The 12,164-nt window shown below is 40.9% G+C and overlaps 1 protein-coding gene across 4 annotated transcripts in view; it reads right to left on the bottom strand.

The window, feature by feature from the left end:
- Positions 1 to 12,164, bottom strand: part of KRAS (KRAS proto-oncogene, GTPase) — a 325,522-nt gene that overhangs the window by 207,079 nt on the left and 106,279 nt on the right. For all 4 annotated transcript variants that reach the window (XM_029600139.1, XM_029600136.1, XM_029600138.1 and 1 more), the window contains exon 3: positions 1,454 to 1,632. In XM_029600139.1, the coding sequence (XP_029455999.1) occupies positions 1,454 to 1,632 (179 nt within the window). The remainder of the gene's footprint in view (positions 1 to 1,453; positions 1,633 to 12,164) is intronic.

The raw sequence follows: 12,164 nt of genomic DNA, 5'->3' as shown, positions 1-12,164 counted from the left end.
AATCCTGGTCAATGGTCTATTATCTGAGGAATTCATGCTAGCCAGAGGAACCCATCAAGGCTGCCCACTATCCCTACTCCTTTTCATTCTCACAGTTGAGCCATTAGTCCACAAGCTAAGGAATGACCCGTTGGTGACAGTTATAAAACTTACAAAACTCTCCTTTTTGAAGATGACATTCTGTTATTACTTACACAGGCCCGATGTGCCCTTCCAGCAGCTATTAGAATTTTTGGACAGTTCCAAAAGGTGTCCGGCTTTAAACTTAGATAAAAGAGAGGCCTTGGATTTGATGGGGATCTGCGGGCGACTTGGTTGAATTTTCCGGTAAAGTGGGCTACCGACTATCAAGTACTTGGGAATATGGCTACATAAACACCCAATAAATGGTATTCTTTCAATTTACCCCCAATAATTGGGAAAATTCAGCAGAAACTGGCCAGTTGGCAAGCTCTCCCTTTATCGCTGTCCGGTAGAATAGCAGTTATAAAAATGGTGGTGGCTCCGAAAATCCTTTACTTTTTCCTTATGGTGCCCTGCTTTTTTCAGGTTCAGGAGTGCTTAAGATTACATAAAATCATTCAAGGTTTCTTGTGGCAGGGCAAGAGAGCTCAACTCTCTTATGCCACCCTTTGTGCCCCAAAATCCCATGGGGTTATGGTTTACCTGACTTCCGTATGTACTCTTGGGCAGCTAATTTAAGATTTCTGGGAGAATGGTGTAATAACACCTCTGAATACACTCTCGAGGACTATTGTCCTCGAGAGTCATAATCAGGCTTTCTTTCAGCATATCCAAAATGAATATTCATGAGATAGATTTACATGCACTGCCTCCACCATATGCAAATCTACCTCATGGATATTCACTCTGGACATCTTAAAAACCTGGCCTGTTTGTGCTTCTTGAGGACCGGAGTTGACCGACCCTGAAGTATAAGCTCATTTTTTTTCGGAAGCTAACAGCTAACAGTGTGGCCACTGTCCACTATTGTCAGCCCCTGACAAATTCATCCTCAATGCATTTTTTCTGTGAAGCTTTAAGCAGAATATTTCTGATCTGGAAGCTGCAAAACAATATCATGTAGACAACATTTTGTAAAAAATTTAAAGTTACTTTTACCCTTTGAGGCATGCTGCAAAAAAACAACAAACAAAAAACAAACTGCAGCATAAAAATAACTAATTGTATCCATACTTGGTATATGAAGATGCTAGGGTCTTTTAACTGCACAATTATGGCTGTAGCTCCACAAAAGTTTGTCTCCCCAGATAATCTGCAAGTAATGTATCACTACTAAATTTTGAATGTGGCTGGAAAAAGTTCCTCAGATAGAATTTTTCTATGAGCAATTTATCCTAAACCATTAGACATCCATTTGGATAGCAAGAAAACAAAATTTTCTTCTGTAAAAACTAATCAACAATTACTAAACAGTTCTTTTAAAGCCCACCTATAATGGTGAATATCTTCAAATGATTTTGTATTATTTATGGCAAACACGCATAGGAAGCCCTCCCCTGTCCTCATGTATTGGTCCCTCATTGCACTGTACTCTTCTTGACCAGCTGTGTCGAGAATGTCCAAAAGACAGGTCTCTCCATCAATTACTACTTGCTTTCTGTAGGAATCCTGAGAAGGGAGAAAATAATTTGTTAACATACAGATTCAACATTTTTACAAGTTTGCTCTTACAGAGCATTTTACATAATCTATCAGAAACTATTAGATTCTGTCAGAAACAAGAAGGCACAGGCAGTATTCTATTAAATTAGAAAACACAGGCGACAATATTATGACCAAATACTGTCACACTGATTGCTCGATGTTAAACTAATGAATCTGTTCAGCTGAAAAAAGACCCAATTTCATACTGAATAACAATATTACTATCAGTTTTATTGGTATGCACAGAGTAAAATGATATAAACAGTCTCACTTCAGTAAAGCTATAACGCTGACCTGTGTTCCCTTTAAGCTGCTGACGGGAGTGGAAAGCCAGATCTAAAGATGCTGGAAATGTCAGACTCCAAAGAATATGATATAGGAGTGAAAAAAAAAAGGAACAAGACAGACAAGTAGGTGAGGGATGGGAAAAAAAAAAAAGGAAGCAAGCAAGAAAAAATGGAAACAATGAACAGAACAAAAAGGAGAAAACCAAGCTACCACAAAATAAAGCAAAAAATTGCTTACCTGTAATAGGTGTTATCCCAGGACAGCAGGATGTAGTCCTCACATATGGGTGATGTCACTGGACGGAGTCCTATCACGGAAAACTTTGTCAAAGTTTCTAGAAACTTTTGACTGGCACACTCAGCTCACTGAGCATGCCCAGCATGCCATGATTCCTCGAGCCACAGGGGTCTCCCTTCAGTCTCGTTTGTAGCAATAAGCGTTAGTAAAAAATAAAATAATAAAACATTTTGGACCCAACTCCGCAGGGTGGCAGGTGGGTTTCGTGAGGACTACATCCTGCTGTCCTGGGATAACAACTATTACAGGAAAGCAATTTTGCTTTATCTCAGAACAAGCAGAATGATAGTCCTCACATATGGGTGATTAGCAAGCTACAGGCTGAGTCATCTTTGTGTTGGACCAATAGCGTACAACTTGTGCAACGGGCACAACAACTGGTGTACTGTTGGAAAAAATGAGGCAAACTGAAATCACAGCAGGTTGGATGTGGAAGGAGTTGGGATTATACTGGGAATAAGTTCTTTAAGACAGATTGTCCAAAGGCTGAATCTTGTCGTTCTTCCTTGTCCAAGCGGTAATGGGCTGCAAATGTGTGAAGAGAGCCTGGAGAGAAAGGCCTGCTTTTTCATAGAAGAAGTCTATAAATCTGCTAGCCAGTTAGAGAGTTTTTATTTGCCCACTGCTTTGCCCAGTTTGTTCTTATCAAAAGAAACAAAGAGCTGGGTGGAATTCCTATAGGCTTTAGTGCGGTCTAGATAATATGCTAGCGCGCGTTTACAGTCTAAGGTTTGTAAAATCTTTCGCCTTGGTGCGAGTGAGGTCTGGGAAAGAATGTGGGCAAATTTATAGACTGATTCAAGTGGAAGTCAGTAACCACCTTGGGAAGCAATTTAGGGTGAGTATGGAGTACCACTCGGTCATGTAGGAACCTGGTATAGAGTGAGTATGTTACAAGTGCTTGTAACTCACTAACTCTCCTAGCAGATGTAATAGCTACTAGGAAGAGAATTTTCCATATAAGAAATTTAACATCGCATGAATCTATGGGCTCAAGAGGAGAACGCATGAGCCTTGCTAGTACTACATTAAGGTTCCATTCTGTGACTGGTGGCCGCAACGGGGGTTTAAGTTGAATTAAACCTCTCATAAACCTACTGACAAGGGGTTGCGCTGAAATGGGGGATCCCCTACTCCCTTGTGGTAAGCTGAGATAGCATTCAGGTGTACCCTTACTAACAAAGTCTGCAGACCAGAGTCTGAAAGGTGCCAGAGATAGTCTAATAAAGATTATATGGGGCAGGAAAAGGGATCAATACTTTTCTGCATGCACCACGTGGTGAACCTTTTCTACTTACAACGATAGGATTTTTGTGTGGAAGGCTTTCGTGAAGCTACAAGCACTTGAGAGACATTAGTTGAAAGATTGAGTGGTTTCAGGATCAAGCTTTCAACATCCATGCTGTGAGGGATACAGTTGGTAGGTTGGGATGGCGCAACCTGCCCTGATCCTGAATTATGAGAGTGGATGCTCTGCCCAGGAGAATTGGGAAATCATACTTGTCGAGGCCAAATACGGGGCTATGAGTATCATTGACCCTTTGTCCTGTTATAGCTTCACTAGTGTTTTGGTTATTAGTGATATCGGGGGATACGCGTATAGAAGACAAGTTCCAGGGGCGAGCAAAGGCGTCCTTGGCTAACTGGTTTCTCTGTTTGTGCAGGGAGCAGAATCTGTCCACTTTGTGATTCAGCTCGGATGCAAAGAGGTCCATTGTTGGCTGACCCCAATGTTGGAATATCCTTGTCGCTACTAAAGGATCCAGGGACCACTCGTGGGGTTGGAACTGACAACTGAGACGGTCTGCAACTATGTTATGTATGCCTGCCAGATAAGTGGCCCGGAGAAACATGGAATGTGTCAGGGCCCAGTCCCAAATTTGTGCGGCTTCTTGGCAAAGGAGATAAGAACCCGTACCTCCCTGTTTGTTCAGGTACCACATGGCAACTGTGTTGTCTGTTTGTATTAGAACAGTCTTGTGTTGGAGGAACCTGGAGGAGAAACCTCTCGAAGGAGAGGAACTGGCTTGAAAGAGCGTGTCTGGGGTTCCAGCTTTTTGCGACGCTGGAACTTTGAAAAATCATTGGACCTTTGGAAGCCCCCCCCCCCCCCCCATGACGTCACCATACAGGGACGGTGAGCCTCGGGTATAAATTCGGGGAAGGTGTGGTGCGCAGCCGCCAGCGGCGCTGCCAAAGGGGCGCACCCCTTCTCAAGGATTTTCTATATTTGAATTTACCTTTATGGGAAGGAAAAGAAAGGTTAAAACTTGGACTTCGTCACCAACGGTACTAGTAGTGAGGGGACCAATGGATATTCATGTTGCGAGAGGGGTAAGTCACCCTGTTAGAGGGTCTATCCCTGAAATTATCCTTTTCATCTGGATCCACAGGCAGCCCAGGGCCACAGCAGCAACCTCAAACCTCGGTGGGAGAGCTATCCCCAGCAGCCCAGAGTTTAATTATGGGACAGAGGAAATAGAAAATGTAGTCTCTGTGCAGCCTTCTGTAAGTGAGGCTACAGAGGAAAATGGGGGCCAACAGGGGTTTAGGGCCTCAAGAGGTAGCCATAAATCCTATAGACCCCCAAAATATAACACTGGGAGATGTATGGAAGGTTCTCGTTAGCTTACAGAAAACTATGTCTAGTTCTATTGTTCAAAATAATAGAACAACGGTTGAGATAAAAAAAAAGTGATTGAATTACATAATACTCTATTGAATCATCTAGAAGAACAAGGTAAAAATGTAGTAGCCCAAGTAAAAGGTATTACAGGAGGTTAATAACTCTACTATTAAGGACGGATTGGTGATTCATAGGCAGATAGAGAATCTGTAAAATTATAATCGAAGTAGAAACTTGAGATTTTTCAACTTTCCTGAAACTAGGTTACTATCTGCCACTGAACTGTTAAAAAAAATATTTGGATGAGACACTGGCTATTTCAACAATAGACGAGACTAGTATTTCTAAGATATATTATATTCCTAGGACTAGGTTAAGGATTCAAGAAGGTGAGGAAGGTATGGATCTTGTCCAGCAATCTCCCAATTTGACTGCGTTCTTGGAATCATTAGTAGATGATATCCCACAAAGGGCAACCTTATTAGTTACCTTTTGTAGAGAAAGAGAAAAATCAGATTTTGCAAAAATATTTCCTCAATAAGGATTACCTTTTCTGTGAACAAAAGATCCAAATATTTCTGGATGTGTCCCGTGAAACACAGTTAAGAAGGAAACAGTTTTTGGCACTGAAGCCAAGAGTTTTGTCTATTGGGGCAACATACATTTTAAAGTTTCCCTCTAAATGTTCTATAGCCTTTCAAAAGAATAAATTTACATTTCAAGATCCTTCCCACCTAGAATCATTCCTGGTAGCCAAGGAACAAGGTTAAGGTTAAAAACTGCAAATAAAATTTAATCTCCTTGTTTTGTAATATTAATATTACAGTTACCTGATTTAGAATTTTTATGGAATATCCTCCCATAATGAGGACCACAGGTATTTTTTGTTAACATGTAAGATGGTGTAATGTACGCGATTAATTTTGTTTCCTGTTACAAAAAAACTATTTCTTGATTTTTTGCAAATGTGAATTTGTTTAAAATCTTAATTAAAAAAAAAAAAAAAAAGTCTTGTGTGAAAGGCAGTCCTTGAACGCATAGAGAACATAACGTATAGCTCGAAGCTCTAGGAAGTTGATTTGAAAGGTTGCTTCAAGACTCGTCCAAGAACCTTGAGTTTGAAGATTGTAGATATGCGCTCCCCAACCTAAAGTGGATGCATCTGTAGTCAAGGTTATTTGAGGAACTGGTTGCTGGAAAGTTAGGCCGGTGAGCAAATCGTTCATGTTTGTCCACTAGAGGAGAGATGAACGCAACTGGTGAGTTATTTGAATTGGAGATGACAGTGGTTGAATGGCTTGGATCCACTGTGATCTCAATGTCCACTGCATTATTTTCATGGCTAACCTGGCCATAGAAGTGACGTAACTGAGGAAGCCATGTGGCCTAACAGAGTAAGGAACTGATGGGCTGTAGCTGTTTGCTTTGCACATAGCGATTTCGCTAACTTGGAGAGCGTGTCTGCGCGATCTTTTGGTAGGAAAGCTTTTGACACAGTGGTGTTCAACTCCGCTCCAATAAATTGTAGAAGATGAAAGGGTAGGAAGTGGGAATTTTGGTAACTGAGAAGAAATCCCAGCGAGTGAAGCAGATTGATTGTGAGCTTGAAAAAAGTGAGAGCTCCTTGTCTTGATTGGTTTTTGTTGATCCAGTCATCCAGAGAAGGAAAAACGTATATGTTTTCCTTGCATAAATAGGCCGCTGCCACCGCCAGGCACTTTGTGAATACTCGGGGTGCCGAGGCAAGTCTGAATGGCAGGACTCGGTATTGAAAGTGTTGATGACCCACCAGGAAGCACAGGAACTTGCGATGAGGAAGAAATATTGGGATGTGAGCGAGAGCGTCTTGAAGATCCAGAGAACAGAGCCAATCTCCTGTTTGAAGAAGGGGAAGCACAGTGCCTAAGGATACCATCCTGAGTTTTTCTTTCCGCAGAAATTTGTTGAGATTTTGATGGTCTAAGATGGGACGTAGACCTCCTGGTTTCTTTGGAATGAGAAAATAGCGGGAGTAGAATCCTCTGCCCTGCTGAGGTTGGGAAACTGGTTCCATGGCCCTGGCTCTCAGTAGGGTGGATAATTCTGTTTGTAGAACAATGGTATGATCTCTGGGTACCCAAAGAAACTTTGGAGGAGAGTCTTTTGGCTGTGAGAGAAAATCCAGATGGTAACCATGTGCTATAATGGTCAGAACCCATTGATCTGTGGTTATGGCTGACCAGTTGGGTAGAAAATAGGAAACCCGGCCTCCGACTGGCAAGTTTGGATTCAGGTTCCTGGACAAGCTGCTGTTCCCAGGGATCACTTCAAAAACCAGATGCCTGGCCTGTCTGAGGGGAAGGCTGAGGTCTGGATGTTTTGCTTTGTCTTGATTGACCTCTTTGTGATAGTTGTATATAACTGTTTATGCTGCAAACCTGAAAGACACTGACCTGTTGGACTTTGCACGCTGATCATGTTAAAGAATGGCACAAGTTGGAATCAGGAGAGCTGCACTATACACATTAACCAGAGCTGAAACGAGGAAAGTTGCATGTATACAGAAATCTAAGTTGAAACTTGGCAGCCTGTGATTGGATGTTGAAACCAGCCAAGGCGTGAAGAGTGCAAAATGAAGAGCCTGAAAAAATAAGTTACATATAAGTAAAAACATATGCGAGCCATGTTTAACAGTCTATAAAAGGGTAATGCGAATTTAAAACGAGGAGTAAACTGGTATTGCTCAGAAAGCAGTACATTCTGTAAGCTGGGCTCTGTTTACTTCCTTAAGGAAACACAATCTTGATTTCCTTATAGGTTCCTCTATTTTAACTTTTGTATGCATGAATGAAATACACAAATTCTGTCAGCTCTTATAAGATCTCTAAACTACTTAATAAATGTTATGTTTTATTTATTGTCTTTTCTATACCGTCGCTAAGTTATATACCATCGCAACGGTTTACATGTAGGCACATAAGTAAGTTTGGAGTAAGCGTACTATAGTACATTCTAACAGGTGCCATTAAGTTTCGGTTACATTAAATCATAAAAATACGTACAAATGTTTAGTGATGTAGGTTCTGGCCAGGTGTACCTAGAAGGTACTTTTACAGGTAAAACAAAAATCACATTTACTGTGTTATATTATTACATTCATTGTGTACTCAATTTGTTAAAATATTGTAATGCAGATTTATGAGAATAGTGCTGTGTGCTGGTGCTCTTCTGTTTATTCCAGTATATTTTCTATTCTCCGGTCTCTTTATAAAAGGCTTGTTTAAAAAGCCATGTCTTTAGACTTCTCTTGAATGTTTTGGGGTCTCTCTGTAATGTGTTCCAGAGTGTGGGTCCTGCTAAAGACAATGCCCTTTCTCTTACCTGGGTTAGTCTCGCAGTCTTGACTGAGGGAATGGTTAAGAGAGCTTTGTTTACTGAACGAAGGTTCCTGTGTGGTACGTGTACCCGTAGTGCAGTGTTTAGCCAGTCTGCTTTTTCATCATGTATTAGTTTACGTATGGTGCATAGTGCTTTGTATTTTATTCTTTGTTCTATGGGTAGCCAGTGAAGTTCGGCCAGTTTCAGTTATATGGTCTCTTCTTCTTTTTCCAGTTAGTATTCTCGCTGCTGTGTTTTGTAGAATTTGAAGTGGTCTTATTGTTGTATTTGGGAGTCCTAGAAAAAGTGCATTACAGTAATCTGTACTGGCGAAAACAAGTGCCTGAAGCACTGTTCTGAAATCTGCAGGAGTTAGTAACAGTTTAAGTATTCTGAGGATCATGAATTTAGCATAGCCTTATTTTACTTTTAGCGATATGTGTTGTTTTAGATTAATTTCGGGGTCCATTATTATTCCGAGGTTCCTTACTTTTTCCGCTAGTTCTATTTTCTGGTTGTTTTTGAGTATAATTGGGGTTTGAATGATTTCAATATTTTTTCTTTCTAAGTGTAGAAATTCCGTTTTTTCAATATTGATCACTAGTTCCATTCGGTTTAATAGTTGTTTTATGATGTCTAGGTAAATATTAGCTAGGTTTAATGTTTTTTTCTATTGTGTCGTCGATTGGTAGAATGAATTGAATGTCATCTGCATAGATGTAATGTATGATTCCTAATCCTGCTAGTAGATGGCATAATGGAAGCATGTATATGTTAAAAAGGGTTGTGGACAAGGCTAATCCCTGCGGTACACCTGTTTCAAGATTGAATTTGTCTGATAGTGTGTTGTTGATCTGAACTTGAAAGAACCTATTTTTTAAATATGAGCTGAACCAGTTTATTGTTTCGTTGTGTAGTCCAATCTCTTCTAATCTTTTTAGTAGAATGTTATGGTTTACTGTGTCAAAGGCTGCTGATAAGTCTAACATTATTAGAATGTATTGTTTTCCACTATCAAAACCTCTTAGGATGTTGTCTGTAAGTGAGAGGAGTAGTGTTTGCGAAATCCATGTTGTGACGAATATAGTAAGTTATTGTTATCAAGGTGTTCCGCTAGTTGTTTGTTCCATTTTTTTCTATTAATTTAAAATGGAAAGGCTGCTTGTCCTCTCTGGGGAGGAAACTAGGCGGGGTAAGTTTTGAAGTTTATAAGATGGTCTTGATGTTCTACCATGAGAAGGTGGTGGATAATATCTACGTGGTCTGTAGAAAGGTTTCCTTGTATCCTTTCTGGAGGGTTGCCTTATAGAAGATGAAGTTTCCGCCGGTATCATGGAGAGTTGGCGTAAAGTTTCGCTGTGATCTTTCAACTGTCAACTGCTGCTTGCACCTTATCACCAAACAGGTTTTCACCTGTGCAGGGTAGATCTGCCAATTTTTCCTGAACCTCAGGTCTGAGGTCAGAAGCTTTGAGCCATCTAGGAGCGCTGATACCAGTTGCTGCCATTCTAGATGAAGTTTCAAATGAATCATAGGCTGCACGGACTTCATGTTTTCCAGTTTCTAGACCCTTATGAATGATAGAGTTGAAAGAATCCTGATGCTGTTGTGGAAGGGTTTCTGAAAAGTCCAGCATTTGCTTCCACAAATTCCACTGATATTGTGCTATATATATATATAGTTGACATAAGGCAATATGGGATAATAAAAGAGAACCATAAAATGTTAAAAATGTTTAATCTAAAACGACAATGTTCCATTGTAAAACAAGACGTCTACTCTAACAGACTCCTCTGTATCCACTATAAACCGGTGTGATATGTCCGATGAACATCGGTACAGAAAAACAAACAAACAAACACAGGTCAAATCAATCTAGCCTCATGAGCAGGGCACCAGTCTTTGACCATTCAGACGGTTTCAATCCACCAAATATCTTTTTGCCCTGACATCACCCCTTCTCCAAAGGTAACTTCTGGGTACCCCCATAGGCCCTCCCTGAGTCTCAAAGCTCCTATCTTTTCCAAACTGCAGAGCCCTAGCCTGCATGGCCTAACATAGGAGAGATGTTCCATCCCCTTTATTATTTGTTGCCCTACTCTGCACCTTTTCTAGTTCTGCTACGTCTTTCTTGAGATGGGGTGATCAGAACTGCACACAATACTCAAGATGCAGTTGCACCATGGCTCGATACAGAAGCAATATTTTTTGTTTTACTCTCCATTCCTTTTCAGATAACATTCTATTTTCTTTTTTGACCATTGCCATGTGCTGAATTGGTGTTAATATTGCTCACAAGAACTCAAAGGTTCTTTTCCTGGGTAGTGACTTCCAATGCAGAACCCAGCATCAGGTATTTGGGATTTTTTTCTCTATGTGCATCACTTTGAGTGGCAGATGTATTTAATTTGGAAAGTACAGTGTCCCCCTGCAGATGACGAAACTTGGAGGCATAGATAAGGACCAAACCTCTGCCTTGTTTCAGCTGTTGGATGCTAAACTCTGAAGAATGTATCTAGTGTGGATCTGAAAACATTCGCTAAAATTCATCATGCAATTCCTCTCAGGACAGGTCCTGGTTTCATTCCATGAGGGCAATAGCCCATTTCAGAACATCTCCTATAAACTAGGTTATTGCCCAATGTATCCCCATATTCTCTTTCTAGAGGTAACTCTGGATACAGTCTGAAGGGAAGCTTACACTGGTGTAGGAACTCTTGGTAAAGTCTCCTGCTCAAATCAAAGCATTCTGGTGGTGATGGGCTGGGGACTGGTTAATTCCTCTGAACCATGCCCTCAAATTGCTCACATCTCTGGATAAGCTTTCAATGCCCTTGGTATCCCTGCTGCAGGCATAGGTTCTATTATTGCACCTCCTGAACTCGCTGCTGTAGTCCCTTTTAGTGCAACCATTTTAGGGTGCTTAATACAATCAAGCAATATCTTAAGGACAGTCTTAAATATATATGTAGATGTTGCAAAGTTCCTCAGGGAGAAAGTGCTAGTCACTTTTTCTCTTCCTGGTAGAGTGCACAACCAGGATTCAGAACTGAGTTGTACACTAGGATTGCACTGAAAACTTGGTGAATGCAAACTGCACGATGGGCCAACTTACTGGTGCATAGAGACTTAAAGCTAAACTACTGCTTGCTTCCAGGACCTGGGTGAAGTCCTCTTTTCTTTTCAGAAATAAAACAAACAAAACAAAATTCTGACTCCTTCTTTGGCTTACTCACTAACTTAAGATGAAGTCTGGGTATCAGAGGAAGGGCTAGGCCCTTTAGCCCCAAAACATAACAAACCCCTCCCCCCCCCCCCCAAAAAAAACCCCAAAACACAAAACCCTCACATACTAAAATTTGTATTCCTCTTTAGCTGTTTCCTGCAGCAACTCTGACCAGAGTTAGTCTGGGAACACAGAATGGGGTTCAGGCAAACTATCAGGTTAGGAACCCTTCTGGACACAGTTCTCCTTCATATTTAATGCCAGGGTTCTCTTTACAATTCACACAAAACCTGGTTCAGTAATATTACTCTCTGTGGGTGTTTTTGTCCAGATCTGGTCATACCAATTACTTCACTAGTATTCCCTATCCAGAATCCAAGCTTGTCCTGCAGTAATGGAGCTTTGCCTCCCAACTCCACTGTACAGCCCTCGGGAGCATGACTATGTTCTGGGCTAATAAGTCTCAAGCTGCTTCAGTTTAAATCATCCTATAGTGACATGAGCAAGGTACCAACCTTTGACCAGGTAGACCTTGGTTCAAGACCTGCCCTGACACTTGATGAACCTTTAACAGAGTCTATAATGAGTAAGCCAGCTAGCACATAGCAGTGCACAATACAGTCCCACTAACCTTTCCAATCAGCATGAACAAAAACACCCACTGAATATTACTACTAAACCAGGTTTTGGGTTAATTGTAAA

This window comes from Rhinatrema bivittatum, chromosome 4, assembly GCF_901001135.1.
Source record: "Rhinatrema bivittatum chromosome 4, aRhiBiv1.1, whole genome shotgun sequence".
Lineage (NCBI taxonomy): Eukaryota > Metazoa > Chordata > Amphibia > Gymnophiona > Rhinatrematidae > Rhinatrema > Rhinatrema bivittatum.
The sequence above is the reverse complement of the archived record's forward strand: the minus strand, read 5'-3'. Positions and strand labels throughout refer to the sequence as shown.